At 41.1% G+C, this 21,817-nt stretch overlaps 1 protein-coding gene across 1 annotated transcript in view; it reads left to right on the top strand.

The window, feature by feature from the left end:
* Positions 1–21,817, top strand: part of GNPTAB (N-acetylglucosamine-1-phosphate transferase, alpha and beta subunits) — a 148,275-nt gene that overhangs the window by 34,963 nt on the left and 91,495 nt on the right. The window contains exon 2 of the mRNA XM_006888538.1: positions 17,510–17,595. Coding sequence (XP_006888600.1) covers positions 17,510–17,595 — 86 coding nt within the window. The remainder of the gene's footprint in view (positions 1–17,509; positions 17,596–21,817) is intronic.

Genomic DNA, 21,817 nt, shown 5'->3' with positions numbered 1-21,817 from the left:
CTGGACTGGCTTTATTAGCTTGTTGATAGACTCTTTAATGTTATGTAAATAGGTATGTTATGCTGATTAATTTCTCTTTGTATTTTTTTTTTTAATTTTATTTTATTATTTTTTGTGCATGTACCATCAAATCAAATCTGACTGGTAGAGGAGGAAATTGTCCCTCCTTTTCCGGCAGAGCATCTGGTGGATTCGAACCGTTTACTTTTGGGATTGCAGTACAGCTTCTTGCCACTAGGCTACCAGAGCTCCCCTTCTCTTTGTATTTTTAAACTTGGTCCACATTTAAAATGATTAAGGCCAATGAGACTTTTTTACAGAAATGGTTTTTCTTGAAAAGTCTTACAAACTGTGTCTCTACCAGAACTGTACCTACTTGAAAACTTGCTCTCTATACTGCTTTTGATTCTTCTCTTGGTTGCTACAGTGGTGAAAGTGCTTAACTGCCAAACTACAGGTCAGCTGCTGCTCCATGGGAGAAAGATGTAGCTGTTTCCTTAAAGGTTACAGCACTGGGGAATTTTTCACACAGTAGGTTTAATTTTTTTTTTTGCTTCAATCAATAGAAAATTATCTTTATTTTTAAGATAAAACTTTTATTGCTTTTCATACCATAATCCATTATCATTGTGATTCAGAAAATTGTCTTTTATTTTAGTCATTTATGCTTCTCTGATTATTGGTGAGTGAGTTTTGCTTAATTTCATGTTATTAGTATTTATATCTATGAATTGTGCTTTCAGCCCCTTTCTTACTTAGATAGGATTGTACTTGTTCTCGTTGATTTATGTTACATCTTAGTTAGATTATACTTTTGCTCTTGTTTATGCAAGTGTTATTATTGGTTTGCTTTTAAGTTTATAGTATGCCAGGGATGTGTCCTATCTGCATACCTTTTCAATCTATATATAGAACAGATCATCTGGGAGGCTGGGCTTTATGAGAAGGAATATGGCATCAGGATTGGAGGAAGACTCATCATCAAACCTCATTAAACAGATGACACAACCTTGCTTGCTGAATCTGAGGAGGACCTGAAGCACTTGCTTCAGAAGATCAAGCTTCAATATGGATTGAAACTCAACATCAAGAAAACAAAGATTCTCACCACTGGGGCCGATTGGCAGCAACATGACAGAGAGTGACGAGATTGAGATTGTTAACAGCTTTAGTTTGCTTGGCTCCACAATCAGCATTCTTAGTATCAGCAGTCAGGAAATGAATAGACGAATTTCATTGGCAAAGTTTCTTGTCAGGGACCTTTCCAGAGTACTGACGAGCAACGATGTCAGTCTAGAGACCAAGGTGCACCTGATCCAGTAGTCTTCGCAGTTACTTGCTACGCATCAGAATGCTGAACAATGACTAGGGATGATAGAAGGAGAATTGATGCCTTTGAGCTGTGGTGCTGGAGGAGAGTACTGCTGTGGACTACTAGGAGAATAATAGGAAAGGGTCAAACCAGGCTGCTCCTTGGAGGCAAGGATTCTGAAGCTTCGTCTGACATACTTTGGACATGTTCTAAGGAGGGACCAGTCCTGGGAGAGGCATATTATGCTTGGGAGGGTGGAGAGACAGCACTAGAGAGGAAGACCCTGGATAAGATAGACTGACTCAGTGACTGGGTAGTGGAGGAAGGTGTGTTGGAGATAAGGTTAACTCAGGATAGAGCGGGGTTCAGAGCTGTTGTACATAGGGTCGCCATGAGTTGCAGGTAGGCGACTAGACAGCACATAACAACATATATTTGTTCATAGGACTGTTTAAAATATTTCTACCTTTTAGATGCCTCTAACGTTATAGTTATGAATTAATTAAACTATATATTTGCTTTGTAAATTTTCTGTAGGCTTTAACAATTTGAAACTTGGTTAAAAAGGTAACTGGGATTTGAACATTTGAACAGCTCAGGTAACTATGCTTTTACTGCCTCAGAGTGATTCATATTCAGCTCTGTGGCATCCACCCCAGCTTCTTTCCACATTATGGTTGTTGGCTCTCTTTTAATCTGCATTTAATATAAGTGCTTAAGTCACTGTATACAAATAAAGGCTGACTCCTTAACAGAGATGTCATCTTTTTGAGGATAGGGCTCTGATTTTTTACTTTATGCTTCTTAAAAATCGACTAAAATGTAGACAGCATGTCTCTCATGTTGTAAAGAAATCAAAGAACGCAGGAACAGTCTAGAAAAGTGCCTTTGAGTCTGATTGGTGTTTGAATTCTTAGTGATCATGTATCTGGATTTGGATCATTTTCTCTGTGAAGAGTGAGAGAATTATCCCAGTTTTAATAAATGTTGAATTCCTAACATGAAGTAAGGTCGGGGAGTTTTGGGTTGGTTTTTTTTTTTGAAAAAATTTGCAAAAATCTTCTTGATTGTACTGAAAAGCCACTTGGTGTTGGAAAAGCGAGTGTCTAATCAGATGTGGTCAGGAAATGCTGCTGGTGATGAGCAGATTTTACTTCCTGATTAGTATCAAAGTTGCTGGAGGGTTAGCTAAAGATAAAGTTGAGGGTTAGTGAAAGATGAAGTTAAGGGTTAGCGAAAGATAAAGTTAAAAACATCTTTATGAGACATTTTGGTGTCTCTTTTAGAGCCTTTCAACAAAGAACTAATTTTCTTTTCAGAAGTCATGAAGAGCAAAAGGAAAAACCCAAACTCAGACTCAGTACTGTTGAGCCTGGTCTGACTAATAGTGACCCTCCTTCGGGTTTCTGAGGCTGTGAATCATAACTGGAGGAAATGTCCATCTTTCTCCCAAGGAGCTACTGGGGAATTTGAACTGCCCACGGGAGATGCCTAGCTTTCGGGTTTATGTGCAACTCTGTATGGATTATGCCGCCAGAGCTTGTTGTAAAGCTAGAAACACTAGATACGTTTCTGATGTGACCTTCAGTCTATGGAAAACTCTAGCATTGTTTTAGTTCTTCTTGCTTGAAGCTGATATAACTTGGTCTTATGGAGTACTTTCTGGATTACCAGAAGAATGAACAGACCTTAGACCAAATACAATGAGCGTACTTTTTCTTGTTGTTATTAGGTGCCCTCAAGCTGACTGTGACTCATAGGAACTGTCTGAACCTTACTGTGTCCTGTGTCATCCTCAAACTCTGTCATTGTCAAGCCCATTGTTACAGTCACGATGTCAATGAGTCCGTTTGAGGGTCTTCCTCTCTTTCTCTGCTGCCCTCTTCTTTCCCCAGCGTGATGACTTTGTCCACAGGCTGCGTCCTCCTGACAGTGCCCCCAGAACGTGAGCTGCTCCAAATCCTTGCCTCTCGGGAGCACTCTGGTTGTGCTCTCTCTATGATAGATTGGTTTATTCTTTTGGAGGGCCATAGGATATTCAGTACTCTTCTCCAGCACCACAATTCAGAGGCATTGGTTCTTCTCTGTTTTCCTTTATTCATTGCCCAACTTTCAGATGCAAAGGAAACAACTGAAAAGATTAAGACTTGTATCGGGCATATCAGTCTCTCAGCAGACATCATTGCTCTTTAAAACTTTAGAAGAGTCCTTGACAGTGCATTTTCCCAGCGCAGTATGTTTTGATTTCTTGACTGCTGCTACTGTGGATATTGATTGTGGGGCCAAGTAAAAGGAAGTTGTTGACAGCAATTTCATTCATATTTTCTCCATCTCTCATGATGATACCTGTTGGTCCATTGGTAAGAATTTTTGTTTTCTTGATGTTGAGATCTGTATTGAAGGCTGTAATTTTCATCAGTAAATGATGATTCACGTTGTCTTCATTTTTGCAAGCAGGGTTGTGCCATCTGCATAATGCAGGTTGTTGATGAGTCTTCCTCCAATCTTGATGTCACATTCTTCTTCATAGAGTCCAGCTTATTAAGTATGGAGAAAGGACACAACCCTGAAACACACTTTTCCTGACTTTTATCCATGCATTGTTCCCTTATTCTGTGCAGATAACTGCATCTTGATCTTTGTATAGGTTTTTCGTGAGCACAATTAAGTGCTTTGGGATTCCCTTTCTTCTCAATGTTATCCATAATTTTTTATGATCTACACAATCAAATGCCTCTACATAATCAAGAAGATGCAAGTCAGTATCTTTCTGGTATTCTTGCCTTTTAGCCAAAATCCATTAGATATTAACAATGATATTCCTTGTTCCATGGTCCCTTCTAAATCCAGTTTAAGTTTCTGACAGTTTCCTGTGGATGTGTTGTTGTTATTGTTGAGTGTTGTCCAGTCATAGGCGACTCATAGTGAACCTATGAATGAAAGTCCTTGACACTTGAGTGTGTGACTTTCATCCTTTGTCCACGTTCATAGGATTTCCAGAGGCAAGCTATTTATGGAAGTGGATGCCACTCCTGCGTCCTAATTGAATGTATTCACTATTAATGATATTGTTTGGTAATTCCCACATTCTGTTGGATCACCTTTTTTAGAATGGGAACAGATACAGACCTCTTCCAGTCAATTATTAAGGCAGCCATCTTCCAGATGTCTCGGCATAGACTAATGAACGCCTCCGGGGCTGAATCTCTTTGTTGAAACTACTCAGTTGGTATCCCATCATTTCCTGAGGTCTTATATTTTTGCCAGTGACTTCAGAGCAGCTTGAACTTTTTTCTTCATTATCTCTGGTTCTTGAACAAATTCATCTTTGACGTAAGGATTTCGAGACTTTGGATCACTTACTTTGTTCTGTAATCAGAAACACCCAGTTGCTAGAAAAGTACATCATGATTTGGGGCCTGTGAATGCCACAGAAATGCTCAGTGAGATGGATTGTCATGTGGTCTCAGCAAGGGATATCAGTGACCAATGGTAAAGGGATATCAAACATATCAGTGATCATGAAGATACTGTATGATCCGCAGTGTTTTGCTGTTTTCCACATTACGTCACTGTGGTGGTGGTGTTTTATTAGGTTCTGTCAAGTCAAGTAAGACTCATACTGATCCTGTTGGCAACAGAACCTGACCCTGCAGTGGGGGTGCTCCTTGGAGGCAGAGATGGCAAACCTTGCTTTGTCTCACTTTGAACATGTACTTAGGCGAGGCTATTCTTTGGAAAGGAACATCAGACTTGGAAAGATGAAGGGTCAGCAAAGGAGAGGAAGATTCCCAATGAGATGGATTGACTTTAGCAATCAGGGTCAGTTGTACAACAACTAACCACAACATTCCATATTTCTGCCTCACTTTAAAAAAAAAAATTAAAAAGTGACTGTACCAAAAAAGCATGTTCTTTTTCTTTTAATTTATTTTTAAATTTTATTTTATTAATTTTAATGAACATATACAGAGATTTTGTATTTCCATTCATTCATTGTTGCATTTTTCTCCCTGCCCACCCCTCCCCCCCAGTTTGCTCTTCCCTTTGAAAAGTAAAAGAAAAATTCTTTTATTGGTATACAATTCCCCCGCCCACCCCGAATACACTCCACTATGCAACCTTCATTCTGGACTCTTGTCATAACCATAATACCCAATCATATATCGCTCAAAAAAGCATGTTCTAAGGGAGCTCTTGTGGCCTAGTGTCAAGAAGCTGCACTGCAATCCCAAAGGTGTGTTGTTTGAATCCGCCAGATGCTCCGTGGAAGAAGCAGGGCGATCTCCTGTGCCAGTCGGATCCAGTTTGGTGGTACACAACAAGGGAGGTGGGGGAAGCATGTTCTTTTTAACTTAGAGTTCTGTGTTCTGTGTGTTTAGGCCTGCTTTTTTTTTTTTTTTTTTTTAGGCCTGCTTTTGTGTCTTTAAAACTTTAGTCCTAAATAAACAAACAACTTTAAGTCCTTACTTGACTGTCAGGGAATGAGTCTGAAAGAAGGTTGTGGAAAAGCAAAGTGGCATATTGGACTCTTCCAGGATGTTTACTTTGCAAGCTTTGTAGCTTGTTTATTGATCTGGTGCCAGGCACTGTACAAGGCAAGGTTCTGGGAAGAACTAGAAGAGATTAAGTTCCTGGCCTTAAGTTACTCAAGTATGTGGTCAAATATTTAACAAGGTAAATGGTATTGCAGCATTCTAAGTGCTGTCTTTAGGGAACATGCGAAGCCTTTGCATATCAGTACTGTCTGTCATCCCCTGTGAGTTAAACATCCCATTTACCCATCAGACTAATCTTGTGAAATGGAGGTATTAATAACCTCATCCACAAAAGAAGAAACTGAAAATAGAGAAGTAACATGGATTTAAATTACTGGTATGCACCAAATTTAGGCTTATATTTCCTGATTATAAACCTTAAGAATCTTTGACTATGTGCCAGATCTTCTTTAATTAATTACCTTCCATTGTTTGTATAACTAGGGAGCTCCTCTGATAGAAAGGATTGTGGGGGTTGCATCTCATTCACGGCTATTCTGGCCACACGCATGTGTTTGATCAGTTTTCACAGTTTAGAAGGTTTATTTTTTGAGGGTTTTAACATCTGTGTGTACTACTTGAGGGAATACGAGACATTCTAAAAACGCTAAAGAAAAACAATTTTTAAAAAAAATGTAATCTGTGGTCATTTATAAATGTGCCAAGGAAACTGTTCTGGCTCATTGAATTAAGAATAAACTCACCAGATTCAAAACTGGCTGAATCACTGCATTGATAATGTATGCTTGACAAAGCCAGGTCTGTGTAAATGTCAGAGAAGGCAGCCTGGTGAGGCTCACAGAAGCCAGGCTAAGCCCCGCAGTCTCAGAGGCACTGGAGTGGATTAAAATCTCTCCTCAGTACACAGCAGCTCTTTTCCTGAGGCCATTCTGTGGAAATGAACCATCACATCATCTGCCCGATGGCTTGTACCTTCTCACGGGGATTCAAAGCTGAGTAGAATGCCTGTTATAATGGTGCTTGGTGAAGGTGTGTATGTCAGTCTTCTTCAGCATCAAGAATTTAAGATTGATTTTGGCTACCATTTTGTGGAAACTGACCAGTCATTGATCTTGAGCACCTTAAATGCCATGAATATTAAAATTGAGTCTCAGAAATGGTAAACAAGGGGAGCTCTGGTGGCCTAGTGGCAAGGAGCTGCAACTACAATCCCAGAGGCACACGGTTCGAATCCACCAGATGCTCTGCCGGGAAAAGGAGGGACAATCTCCTCCTGTATCAGTCAGATCTAATTTGACGGTACACTCACACAAAAATAAATAAAATTAAAAAAAACCAACTAGAAATGGTAAACATTTTCAAGTCATTCATTTTTAAGACTCCATTGATGTTTATAGCAGCATTATTCACAATAACAAGAAAATGGAAACAGCCCAAATGTCCATCAACAAATTAATGGATTGAGAAATGGAATACTATGCAGCACTCAGGAGCAACAATTTTGAATACAGTATAACATCACGGAAACTGAAGAGCATTATGCTGAGTGAACTAATTCAGTCTCATAAGGACAAATACCGCATAAGACTGTATTATAAAAATAGTTGGAAGACAAGCAGGATGTGTATAAGGGTCCTAAGGAGAAAGGGGAAGGGGCAGAGGGCTGAGGGTGGGGCAAGGGGAAAAAATCATCGGGTCACAGAGTTTGGTGGGGGGAGGGAAGGGATGAAGGAATTAGGAAGTATTCAGTGGGGACCTAAAAAGGGGGGCTAATAGTGGGCATAGATCAGTGGTGATTTTGTAAAACACAGTGTGTGGGAATGATCATATGAAACACCATGTGAGTGAAACACAGTGTACATAAATTTTGTATGCAAAGCAATATAAAATAAAAATAATTGTTTTAAAATGATAAACATTTGTAACTAATAGAATCATCATAGTTAATTTGTACTTCATTTAGTATTGTAATAAATATCATCTTAGTTCATTGTTACTCAAACTTTCCTAAAAAAGTGCCTTTCAGGAAAGTCAATATATAGTAAAAGTTGGCTTAAACGTTGCAATAAATTAATTAAATGAATCACTTGTAATTTGTGTCATAAAGCAAATTATTCTGTGAATGATTGAATAAAAAATATTTATAAAATTTCACTCAGGAAAAATTGTGAAAGGGGGAAAAAAGGAAAAGTGCCCTCCATAGCAGAGAACAGTAAATGGTCTGGGGAGGGGAGTGTGCCAAGAAGAGGCGGGGGAAGAGTTCAAACTGGCAAGGAGGAAATTGTTTTGAAGGCCCACATTGTATTTGTAAAAAAGCCTGTGGATTTCCGTTGTTTTGCTATTAATAGTTTGTATTTATGTTGCTGTCAGTATGTTTTACTATCTTCCATCGGGTAGGGGAATGATTATTGGGGAGACTTGCTTTATTTACCATTGATTTCTAGTATCCCTGCTCATTCCTTGAACCCTTTATTCACTCTCTTCATGTGGGCACTACTGTCGTGCAGCCGCACAACAGACCAATGAAATGCGTATTTCACCCAGTTTGTTGCTGATGAATTGAGACCTGAACATTTTTTACATCCCCAGCCAGGGATACGCAGATAGATACTAACCAGGGTAACTGTAAAGATGCCCCAGATTTCCAAGTCCAGTCATGCTTCCTCTTCTTTAAGCAGATAGTATCTGCTTATACAGTGTTTTTCTCCATATAAGCAGTGGGCTGGTTATGAGTTGAATGAAAATTGAATTACAAGCACTTCTTGACCATCACACACCTTATGGATTGGGTGGGTGGTTGGTTGGGCAAAAAAAAAAAAGGTTAAAACAACAGTGAAAAAAAGCCTGCAAGGCAAAATTTGTCAGAAGGTAATATATTTCCAAGTACGTGATAGAGATAAAAATTACCCAGAGTTCTGTCCTTCCTCATAAACACGACTGTTTTCAAAGGTGATGAGATGAATATATCTGATGAAGGAAGAGAAATGTGTCAGCCTGTGACACGCTAGCATTTTGAAGCATCTCCTGTAACCTCTCTGATGCTTTCCTCCACCTGTGCAACCCTGCTAGCTAAGAACAGTTTTATTGAGCTTCTTTTCTTTCTCTTTTGTGTCATTGAGAATATACACAGAACGTCCCTTAAGTCAGCCATGCCTTCCTGTGGAATGCAGTAATGTGGATTGATTTATTTGAATCATGCAGCCGTCCTCACTTGCTCCTCTGTTAACAGTCTGAATTCCCTGTTGCTAATGTTCCCTGTCTAATCCTTTATGCTGCTCTTGTCAGTTTGATCCAAGATAGTTTTTTCCCCTCATTTTTAAAAATTTTGAGTGTACTAATCAAATTAGTTTTCTTTTCAACCACTCATACACAATTTCTTTTATGACATTAATTACTCTTTTCACATTTTAACGAACCTTTTCCCACTTCATCCCAATAATCACCATCCCATGGTGATTCTCATTTCCTTTAATCCTGCATCCTACCCCTTCCTGCTTTCTGAGCTTTTGTTCCAGGCAGATGCTTCCCTTTTGATCTTGTGTGGTTGCTTTTCTAAGGAGTGATGGAGACTGGTGGAACCCTTGAAGCTATAGCCCCTCGTCGCCCTTCGAGCCTGGGAAAGAACACATGCCTGTGGCTCAGCTTTCCAGCCAAACAAAAGACAGGCCTGTATGATCACCAGTCACACTAGGGAGGTCCTCAGTCCTGAGATACTGCACCCTAGTTGCTACTTACCAAAGCAGGATGTAGAGCGTTACCTCTGTGGACTGTGTTATGCCAGTTGACCTCATGCTCCCAGACATTAGAGTCTTGAGCCCTTGGACCAGCAGCTCTTTCCTTCAGGGTGTTTGACTATAATTAAAAAGTGTATAACTTTGCCCCTTGTTGGGTCTAATAAATACATAGATATTTTTACAGCACAGGTCCATATGGATGTGGAAATCTCATCTGTCAAATCTATTAAACCTATGTCTGGGAAGAGATTGCCCATCTTTCTCTTGAAGAGCTGATGGATTTGAACCACCAGAAAGATGCCACTTTTGGGTCAGCCGTGCAACTCCCTACCAGCTAAGCTACAAGGGCTCCCTGTTCTAAAGGGGTGAGGTGGGGAAGAAACCCATACTTCACATCATAAACAAACTACTCAAGATGAACCCATGAATTAGGGCACAGTTTTTACTTTGATGGCCTTTGTGGTTTTAGGCTTTACTTTTCTTTTTTTTTTAAATTTATTTTTAAATTATTTATGTGTGTGTGTGTGTGTGTGTGTTCAAATCGATCTGACTGGTACAGGAGGAGATTGTCCCTCCTTTCCCGGCAGAGCATCTGGTGGATTTGAGCCGTGCGCCTCTGGGATTGCAGTGTTAGGCTTTACTTTTAAGTCTTTGATTGATCCTGAGTTAGTTTTTGTTCGTGATGTGAGGTACGGATCTTGTTTTCATTTTTCTGTGAATGGATATCCTCTTTTGCCAGCAGTGTTTGTTAAAAAAGACTGTCTTTTCCCTGCTTAATGGATTTCAACTCTTTGTCAAAGATTGGGTGTCCATAGTAGATGGATTGACTTCTGGCTCCTCAGTTCTATTCCATCGGTCTGTCTGTTGTACCAACACTGTGGTGGCAGTTTTGTTGTCATTTGCTGTTTGTGTTTTATAAAATTTTTATTTCATACTGGTTTACTTATCAAGTTTATATACATTGTTTTTCACACTGGATCTTTCCCCTTTCCTTTACCCTCCCAACATTGTGTTTTGACTACTATGGCTGTGTAGGAGGTTTTGATTTCAGGATCTGTGAAACCTCCTACTGTATTATTCTTGAGGACTGCTTTACTTATCCAGTATCTTTTCCATATGGAGTTGATTAGTTTTTTCTATTTTTAAAACAATGATCAATGAGATCTGGATGAGGATTGCATTATATTTGTAGATTACTTTCTTTAATGTTGAGATTTTCATAATAGTACTTTCATCTTGCTTGGATCAACAATCAATACCCTTGGTACCAGCGGTCAGGAAATCAGGAGATATGTTGTATTGGCAAGGCCACTCTCAACAACCTCTCCAGAGTGTTGAAGAGCAGTGATGTCAGTTTGAAGACAGTTTTAGGACATGGTCTTCTCAGTCACCTGCTACACATTGGAGAGCTGGACAGTGAGTAAGGATGACAGGAGAATTATTGATGCTTTTTAGGTATGGTGATGGAGAAGAGTATTGAACATCCCGTGGAGTACCAAGAGAACAGAAAGATACAGGTCTAGGAAAGGGTGCAGCTTAGGCGCTCCTTGGAGACAAAGATGGCGAAGCTTCGGCCTTCATACTTTGGACATATAGGTAGGTGAAGCTATTCATTGAAGAGGGACATCTTGCTTGGAAAGATGGGGGTGTCAGCAGAGGAGAGGAAGACCTCAATGAGATGGATTGATACAGTCACTTCAGCAGTGGACTTGATTCCGAGATGGTGAGGATGGTAAACGATTCAGGTTGGTTTTTCATAGGGTCCTTATGCATCGTACCAGGTGGTACCTAACAACAATATAGTCGTTATTTTTAGGTGCTTTTTTACATCAACTATGACTTGTAGGCACCCTGTGAACAACAGATTAAAACTTTGCCCTGTCCTGCACCATTTTCATGATCTCTGCCGTGCTCAAGTTCATTGTTAATAACCATGTCAGTTTTTCTTGTTGAGGGTCTTTTCTTTCTCTGACCCAGCACGGTGTATTTTTCAAAGACTGGCCGCTGCAGTGTGCCCAGGATCTATGAGACGAAGCTTCACCATCCTTGCCTCTGTCCTGGTTGCCCTTCTTCCAGGACAGTTTTGTTGGTTCTTGTGGCGGTCCGTAAGATACTCCGTACTCTTCTCAAGCACCACAGTTCAAAGGTGTCGGTTCTCCTTTGGTCTTACTTATTCATTGATAGTCCTTCACAGTATGTTGGTCAGAACTGGCTCTTAGCTAACCCTCCAGTGAGTTTTCAGAGGCTGTAAATTGCCTTGGTGAGCCCAGTTGTAAGAAGGCGCACTGCAGTCCTGAAGGCACCAGGTTCAGATCCGCTAGCTGCTCTTTGGAAGAAGGATGGGCAGTCTCCTCCTGTTTGATTAACTACCTCTGAAAACTCGCTGTAGAGTCAGCTATTGATTCCACCTCCACGACACACAACAACAACTTGTATGAGAGGAGATTACTTGTTTTTCTCCCACAGAGCAGCTCATGGATTCAACCCAGCTGCCATTGGATTGGCAGCGCCATGCCTTACCACTATAGTTCTTGAAACACCAAAATGCTTAAGGCAGACAGACATTTTTTACATAACTATGCTAAGCTATTGTTTTGGTTTATGAAGACTCCAGGAGATAGTTTGATCTGTAATTTAAAGATTAGAATAAAGATAGTTTGAGTGTTCATTTACCCCTGGAAAGTCTAAAGTTGTTGAGAATTTGAAATTCTGTTTGACGTTTTACCCTTTTCGATCAGGATTTTTCTATAACATTTTTGATCAAAGACTTCAGTAATGGTAGTCTTGCACCCTGCATTTTTTCTTGATGTAAAGGAGGCATTTGTTCATGGAGGCGATTAGCCAGCCATACATTCCTTCTACTATTTCTGTTTCACACTTTTTCTGTTAGGGATCTGTGGAGACAGAGTGCACAGGTGTTTTGCTGCCAACTAAAAAGGTTGGTAGTTTGAGTCCACTAGCTGCTCTGTGGGAGACAGGCAGTTTCCTCTCAGAAAGAATTACAGTCTCGGAAGCATTGATGGATGGTTTCCATGAATCTACTGGAGAACAGTAGATGTGACTTTTTATTTTCTTTCTGTAGCTCAAGGCACATAGAGACCAGTTGTACTTTGGATGGCCACTTACAGGTTTTTAAGGTCCCAGGCAATCTCTAGGGGACTGAGAGGTAGAACAGAAACACCACATACTTTATTAGGGTAATTAACTAGTATGTCCCTTGTAATCCTAGCCATAAACCCCCAAACCAAGAAATCAAATGGTTTGCTGGTTTGGGTTATATGTCAGTAGCTTCTGCAGCTTCTCCCCCCCCCATCTCTTCCCCCCTCCCCCTCTTCGCCCCTCCTTCCCCCTCTCCCCTTTCTTCTCTTCTTTCTCTCCCTCTTCCCTCTCTCTGTGTCTGTGTGTGTGTGTAAATATAAACATATATAATTATGTAAATATAAACATACATAATTATGTAAATATAAACATATATAATTATGTAAATATAAGCATATATATAATCACATACATTTTCTCAGTTCAGCTTTACAAGTGTACTACGTTTTTACAGATACTACAGTAATTATTGTACATTCCTACCTCCTTTATTCAATGTGATTTCCCTATCGCTGTTTACTCTCACTCCCCACCCTTGCATCACTGCTAATACATTTTGATCTCTGTACATTTCTCTTTTCTTTTCTTTTTATATAAGTGAGATCATGTTACATTTGTCCTTTTGTGACTGAACTTTCGCTTAGTATAATGTCTTCAAACTTTATTATTCTTATTCTAGGCGATCCCAAGACTTTGTTTCTTCTACTGACCAAGTAGTAGTTTTTTGTATGTGTATCCATTACATTCTGTTTATTCATTTTTCTGTTGATGGGCATTTAAGAAGGTTTTTCTACATTTCAACTACTGTGAATAGAGTTTCAGTGCACATTGGTATACCATCATCTGAGACTCTCTTGTCATGTTTGTTTGTATGTTTATTTTTTGGTATATGCCTTGGAGTGGAATTGATGAATCATATGAAAGTTCCAATTTTAGTTTTTTAAGGAACTACGGCACTATTTCCCACAACAGTTATATGTTATTTTGCGTCCTCCCTTGTAGCAGAGAAAGGTTTCTCCATACACTTTCCAACATTTGTTATTTTATGTTGGGGTGTGTGTTTGTTTTTAGCCATCCTCGTGGAAGTGATTTGTTGAGCTTATTTTCCATGATTTGCTTTAAGAGGTATCCTAGTTGTTCTTTCACAAATTACAGAGTTGCTAGCGGAGAGTCGCATGTGTATGTACCCAGTAATTTGAGTCTGTGGTTGCTGGACGCCATCCAGTTGATTTTTAACTTCTAGAGGCCCCATGTGACAGAGAAGTCATAGGGTTTTCTTAGCCAGAATCTTCAGAGATGCCGATTAACAGATCTTTATCTCAAGGAGAAAGCTGAGTGTGTTCGAACAACTTACCTTTTGGGTTAGCTGCCAAATGTTTTTTCACTGCATCATCCGGAACCTCCAAAATTCATACAGTTGTATTATTGGCTTTAAATTATTTAAAATAGAAACTGGTTTTATATTTTGCAAACAGATGGCAGTTCTAACCATGTGCCTGCCATCCAGTTTGGTGCTGTGTGTGTCAGCCGAGGTCTAGTCCGCCCCCTTTATTCCGGGAACTGACAGTCTAGTTAGAGAGGCCAGTTGTGGACATACTGTTTCGTTTCAAATTTACTGTGACTATGTACCTAATGAAACCCTTGGATCTTATCAGCTCTCATTCCCACAACCCCAGTTCCTCCTGTATCATTAGATGGCTCCATCATCCATTTAGGATCTCTGCTGGCACAGCTGTTAAAGGCACTTGACTGTTACCCAGAACATTCACGGTTCGAACCTACTAACTGCTCTGCAGAAGAAAGCTGTGGCAGTTCACCTCTGGAAAGAGTGCAGCCCTGGAAATCCTGTGGGGCGTTTTCGAGGGCACTAGGAGTTGAAATTGACTAAAGGCCGTTGCCGTGGTTTTATCACCCATTTAATTTATACTTCAAACCAAAAAGCTGCAGTAACCCTTGGTTTTCCTCCTTTCCTTAACTCCCGTCCAGTCTGGCCGCAGATCCCTCTAACATACTCCCCATTCTGCTGATAGACTTCTGTTTATCCTTTGAGACTCTGGGCAAACAGTGTTGCTTCGGGAAAGACTTTTCTGCATCTTTTCCGAAGGGTCAGTTCCTCTTTCATGAGTGCAACTGAAGCTGGTAATAAATACCTGCTTAAAAAAGAATCAGTAAAGCTTCTTGAAGCCAGGGAGAGAACTCTTCTTAAACTCACCTGCTACCACTGACTCAGTTCTGACCATAGGGTTTTTAAGGCTGTAAATCTTGGTGGGGGTAAACCGCCACTTTAAGCAGCTGGTAGATTCACATCACTGACGTGTATGTAGGTTAATATCACAACCAGTAATGCCCCATGTCACCAGGGCTGCTTTGTAGTTGGTTGTCAAGTCAGAACCGACACATGGCTGACCCTCCAGTGGGTTTTCAGAGGCAGTGAGTAAATTACAGAGGAGGAGATCACCCTTCCTCCTCCCAGAGCAGTTGGTAAATTCAAAACATGTGTCTTTGAGATTGCTTCACAGCTTCTTACGAATGGCCGTTACACAGTCAGTAGATTTTCTTATATAAATACATGGATGGAAAAGTGTGTTACTTTAGTTTGTAGTGTTTATGAACCATTCCGGTGATGTCCCATTGGAAAAGGTAGACAGAGACAGATTACAAAGGGCCTGAATTCTGTGAGAAGAAATAAGCAAGTATGGCCTGGCATGGGTCCACCTGGCCACTCTTCTGGTCATGTAACCATAGGCCCAAGTCTGGCCCATGAAAACATGTGATAGGTGCTGCTTCCAAGAAGTCTTAAAAGGAGCCACGTCAGGGAGCTCTGGTGGCCTAGTGGTAAGAAGCTGCACTGCAGTCCCAGAGGTACGCTGTTCAAATCCACCAGATGCTCTGCTGGAGAAGGAGGGGCAATCTCCTTCTGTACCAGTCAGATCCAGTTTGTTGGTACACACACAAAATAATAAAATAAAGGAGCCGCGTCTTTTCCTTTTTGTCATTCCTGATGGCTAAAATGCATACTAAATGACTGGAACTCCCACAGACATCTGTGTGTAGCAGGACAACATCTCCGAGGTTGTGGGATAGGCAGGTGGAAGAAACTGGGTGTTTTCCTGGGAGGAAAGCATTACGGGGCAAGGGATGGAATGAAAGAACACGCATCAAGGTCAGGCTGAAGAGGACGACCTGGTCCAGGAGGCTGAAGATGAACCACAGCGTGGTAGGATGAAAGCAGGGTGAGTGTTTCAAAAAAGCAAGCCAGTACATTTTTTTTAAAAAGAGGGAGAAATTGGCTAACTACAAAGAACCGAGTAAGATAGCCGTCAGGAAAATGCCACTGGATGTGACGTTATAGAGACTCTGTTGCAGTGGTGAGGGCAGAAGGATACTGGCACGAGCTAAAAGGTGTAAAGGCAACTCTGAGGTGTAGTCCATAGGGAGTTGCACTACTCTCTCGGCGGCCATGCTTCTCTGGTGGTTCAAATCCACCAGCCCTCCTCAGGAGAAGGATGGTCAGTCTCCTCCCAGGCGATCTACAGTCTCGGAATCCCAGTAGAGAGTGAGCTGTGAGTTGACAGCAGTGAGTTGAAAGGGTAAAAGTAGGAAAGTAGGAGATGTCTTCTTAACGAAATGTCACCTTGAAAGGGATAGAGAACTGGGAGAATTGGGTGCGAAGAAGACTTTCCACGATAGAAGCTTTCCTCGGGTGCTGCGGGCTCTGCCCCAGACCACCACGATAAAGCAAGGAGCCCAGTAAGATGAGGCATATGAATTTTCCCTTTGTTTTCTCATATATATATAAAAGCTTTGTTAACACCGTGCAGTGGCTATGAAAGAGTGAAAACTGAGGACTAGCCAGATGGGACACAGGCACGAAGTTAACACATGCCATTAGAAAAATGACTCCGACAGCCTTGGCCAACTGAGACTTGACACACAGCTTTAGCTTGTTTGTTTTTAAAAAAACCAACAACCAAAAGACACAGGACAGAAGCAGTAAAATGCCGCGTGCCTTGACTGGAAGGTGCTTGCATGTTGATGGGAATAATCCAGTGGGAGAGGGAAAGAGGAGAGGCAAGGACTTGTGCTGAGAGCTGAGGAGATTGGATGTCTGTGAGGAAGGAGACCTTTCCTCTGTGGGAGAGAAGGGGAGAGAAGTGAAGAAAAGTTGGGGTGGCTGGTGGACAGGGTTGTAGATTTGGGGTGCAGTCACGAGGGAGGGCCTATCAGTTTTTCTCTTAGTCAGCGAGATCATGAGCTAAAACCACACGGTTTTTATCCCTCATATCTGGTCAGCCTCTTCTGTTGCCGATCATGTCTCCCCAGGCTGTGAGAAGTCTTCCCCAAACCTTACAGAAATTGTGGAGCTTCCTTAAAAGCTCTTCAGAGCTTCCTCATGAACCGCTTCTGAGTCCAAGCCCAGTTTCCCTTCCCTGCTTCCTCCATCCCTGCTTGTCTGTCTCTCTGTGCTGTCACCATAACCTACTACGCAATTGCCACTAAACAGTATGGCTTTTTAAGCTTTGAACATGCGCTTCCTATTGCTTGGCGTTGATCCTTCCTTCTGAACTGGTGAACTCCACATTCTTTAGGATCCAGGAAGAGCCCATTTAAATATCACATCCTCTAAAACCTCGTTGATTTCTCCACCCCTTCACCAGCACAGGAAGACTTTTTTTGGGGGGGGGGGGGGGGCGCTGCCTAGACAGGAACTGTAGCATCTTTATCTCTAGGCACTGAGTGGATTAATGAATTTTAGCTACTGTTTCTTTAGCCATTCCTAATGAAATAAAGTATAAATTATATACTCTTAATAGTTTTTGATGTAAGAAAATATTGAGGTTTTTTTCTTCTTTTTTTTTTAATAGGTGGTTCTGGAATGGAGCCGGGATCAATACCACGTTTTGTTTGATTCCTATAGAGACAATATTGCTGGAAAGTCCTTTCAGAATCGGTGAGAAAGAAAAAAAAATGTTTGGGGGAGTATCTGTTATTTGGATTTAAGTGATGATCCATGAAGCCATTCCTGTTAAAAAAGAACAGTTGAAGTTAAGTTTAACTTACTCAACATGACTCCCCCCTATTGGATGACTCCCTGAAACTGTGACTTTGAAATAATCTTTAAACCAAAGATATCTCCTGTTGTCTTCTTAAAGCCAAATAATAGCTTAACTTGTGAGCATTGTACTTTTTTAAGACCTGGCTATATAAGATCAAGTTGACAACAGCATCTAGAAAGATTAGACCAGAGGCTTAGAGGACAATGACTTTATGTTAATGGAGGAGGAACAGTTTAGGAATGGAGGATGAAAATGATTACACACTCTAACCGTATCAGTGAATTGTGCATGTAGAGATTGTTGAATTGGTGCATGGTCTGTAATAATAACAGCAATAAAATAAATTCTTAGAAAGAAAAAGACTACTTCCATTGGAAGAAACTTTGTCTCTTAGCACTATTTTTATGGCCATTAAAAAGAACAAAGTCAAAGAAAGTAATTGTGGCTTGTAATTTATTGAGCACATTAAGTTACTTGCATAATAGCCTTTTATCCTTGTCCCAGTTCTATGAGATGAGGGTAAGTACATGCCCTAGAATAGATCCTGGGCCTATGGTCTTCTGGTAACAATGTTCTTCTCACCATGGCTGCCTCTGTGCTAATCACAGGACTGGACCCTGTGGTCACACATCCCCAGCCTTAATTGTAGGGAAGGGACAAACAGCCTCACAGTGTGGGTATTTCTCCCCTTCCGGTCATACTCACCTCTAAGAATCCCTTGTGAATGCTGCTTTCACCTTTTTTTTGCCTTAGGCCTTTTCTTCACCCCAGACTGGCCTCAGGGAGCTCTGGGAGCTTTGTTGTTAGATGCTGTTGAGTCTAGTACAACTAATAGTGGACCCTACGAACAGCTGTCTTCAACTCTGCCTTACCCTGTAGGAGGGAATCGTGTGCCAATCTAAAAATGTGTAATTTGAATCCACCAGCAGCTTTGTGGAAAAGGATTACCACTCTCCTCCTGTGCAATTTACTACCTTTGAAAACTTGCTGGAGGGTCAGCTATGGGTCAGTCTGACTCTACAGTACACAACAAGAAAAAGACAGGCCTCAGGACCTCTGGTGGCGTAGTGGTAAGAGGTGACATTGCAATCACAAAGGCTCATGGTTTGAATCTACCAGCTACTCTGTGGGAGAGGGATGGACAGTGTGAAAAGAGCCATGTGGCTACAAAAGGCCACAGTGGGCAGTGCCATATCTGACCTTTACAAGCTTCTCGGGGTGGGGGTGGGGGGTAAAACTACCTCCACCCATAGCATCAGTAACACAAAACCAGTTCCCTGAGGTCAGACATTGTCCCCCACATTCCCATGCCTCCTTCTGCTCATCTCAGCACCCATCTTACTGCTTGACTGGGTCCAAAATCTGACGTGATAGCTCACAGACTGCACAGAACCATACTGGGGGAGTCAAAAGGTTGCAGTTCAGATCAACAACAAAATATAGTCAAGACAGCTCCCTAGATGTGCACACAGGCACCTCAGCCTTGAGCCTGGTGGCTCTAAGTGTTCCCAAGTTCTTAGTCCTAAGAATACTCGCTCTCTCCCACCCCCAAGGTTCCATCTCATATGAGTTCTCCAGTTCAGCCGTGCTGCTGCTGCCATCCTAAAGTGTGTCCTGTGTTTCACTGGCTTAGGAGAGGTCTGTCTTCTCTGGCTGGGAGAAGACTTCTCTCTCTTCTAGTGGGGGAAGAATTTCTGTCTCTGCAACTAGCGCTCTTCAATTTATTGGTGAGACTAGCCAGCCCCTTGTACATTGTTAAGACTGGCCACTCTCCATGTGGAACTGTAGATAGCCATCCCTCTGTGGATAGGCCAGCATTGCCCTATTTGCATAGTCCTGCCCATCTGCACAGAAACATCAAATAAGGGCTAGAGAAGTCAGACTGAAAGATAAACTCCATTCAGAGTCTCCTCTCGTGATTTACTGCCTCTGAAAACCTGCTGGAGGTCAGCTAGACGTTGGTTCTGACTTGATGATATGCAAACCACATTGAGACAGACCTTTTAATAGAATCAGACTTTCCTTCTTCCCTTCTTATAGCTAAGGTCAATTTCATGGATTCTTTTAAAAATTTTTGTTTTTAATTATAGTTTTCTATCACAAAAGCAATAGATATGTATGGTTGAAAACAATTACAACAATACAGAGAAAAAGGGAAAAGATATATCATTCTATTCTCTATTTTTATTTACCCAGGGGAGCTCCTGTTAAATAATTTCTATTTTGTTTATTGTTATTCTAATTAATCAGTGAGCCCTCCTTCATGGTAATGGTAGGCAGTTATGCATGATGGAGTAAGGACCAAACAAACATGACTAGTTAGCAAAGGTGGGCAGTCTCACTTAGCATTTTGATCTAAATTTCGTGATTCTATGCAGAGGCCACAAGTAGAAAGTCCTAGGATCTTGACTCTGCAGTTTTCCACCTGAGGAGAGGTCTCATCAACCCTTCTCCTCCTATCACTGAAAACCTCATTACACTGTAGGTGATAACTAATACCAGTTCAGAGGCCTTTTTAGTCGCTTTGTTGCTTTTTTTTAGTTTCCTGGGGAACTCCAGAATGTGTATTATCATTTCTTCAGGAGCCCCTGTCCTCCACTGACAGGTGCTTCCTTGTGTGCCCATATGGTTTATATCAAGAATGTAGTTTTTTATAACAACCCTGCTAATTAGACAGTGGTGATAAGCATTATTGTCCTGGACTTCTCAATAATGAAGGGCTTTGAGAGTCCATTAGTTATCTGAAGTCTCTACTTTCTACTTTGAGCCTCAAAGCATTTCCGTATATGAATGATATCTCTGGCCTTGATGCTTCAGAAAGATTTAGGGTTGAATCTTTGAGCCTTTACCTGTTGAAGACCCTGAGAGATGACTGACTACCTGCAGTGAAGTTCATAGTCTAATAACTAAAATTGGTTCTAAGCAACATTGGTTGTGTGCTGTCGAGACACAACAACTCATAGCTGACAACTCATTTTCAGAGGCTGTAACTCATAGTCAAGGAGGTTGCCTATTTTTATCCTGTGAACTGTGTACCTTTTGGTTGTTAGCACAGCTCTTTACCACTAGGCTACCAGCAAAATATGGAAAGTAGATTTTCCTCCTTTCCTTATTATTGGGTATTCTAGAGTTGATTCCGAGTTGTAGCAACCTTGTGTGACAGCACTGATGTCCCATCGCGCTGTCTTGACTGTAATCTTTCCAGAAGCAGATGGCGAGGTCTTTCTGTTGTAGAGCTGTGGGTGGGGTTCACCCCCCAACCCTTATTTACAGTTGCACCACCAGAGTTCCTTCACTTTGTCCTTTAAAATCTTTTAATACAGCAATTCTTGAAGACCCTGATGGTCCCTCATACTCTTTGAGGGAGTCTGAGAAATCAGAACCATTTGTATAACAATGGTTGTGGTGGTATTCTGTGCCATTGAATCACTAAGTCTGAGTACAGCCCTATAAAGAGCTTGGGTGCCCTGCCCTGTCTTGTGTGCTATCTTCATCACAGCTGATATACTTGAGCCCATTCTTACAGGCACTGTGTCATTCTGTCTTATTTAGTGACTTTCGTCACTGACCTTCACTTACCAGATGTCTTTTTCTGAGGACTGGCCCTAACAGTGTGCCCAAAGTGGATGAGACAAAATGTTAATCCTTGCCTCAAAGTTTCACTGTGCTTGACATGAAAATTTGCCAATCTTACCTATGTCAATACTAAGACATTATTTGCCTTTTTCACAGTGTAGACATTTGCACAGAGGGTGTAACAGCAATAGTGGGTAGAACTCCTTGCACCTACCCTCAATCAAAGCCATGACACAGACCTGTATATCACTGCATTACTACATATTTGCAGAGGATGGGGGTGGGAGGAAGCCAGTTTCTTAAAAATGCCTCCCATGATGAAGGCGTAAAAATTATTAATTTAATGTGTTGAAACTCATGCCCTACCCAGATTGACATGGACGGACGCATGTAGAATACTTGGACAGATCCATCACAAAAGAAGAAATTAAGAAAGTCATAAAAAGACTCCTCACAAAAAAAGTCCTGGACCTGATGACTTCATGGCTGAATTCTACATTCAGAGAAGATTTGTCACTAAGTCTACTTAAATTATTTTAA

This window comes from Elephantulus edwardii, unplaced genomic scaffold (assembly GCF_000299155.1).
Source record: "Elephantulus edwardii isolate Elephantulus edwardi_28Jun2011 unplaced genomic scaffold, EleEdw1.0 scaffold00068, whole genome shotgun sequence".
Classification (NCBI taxonomy): domain Eukaryota; kingdom Metazoa; phylum Chordata; class Mammalia; order Macroscelidea; family Macroscelididae; genus Elephantulus; species Elephantulus edwardii.
Note: the sequence above shows the minus strand (reverse complement) of the source record. Positions and strands in the feature narration are given on the sequence as shown.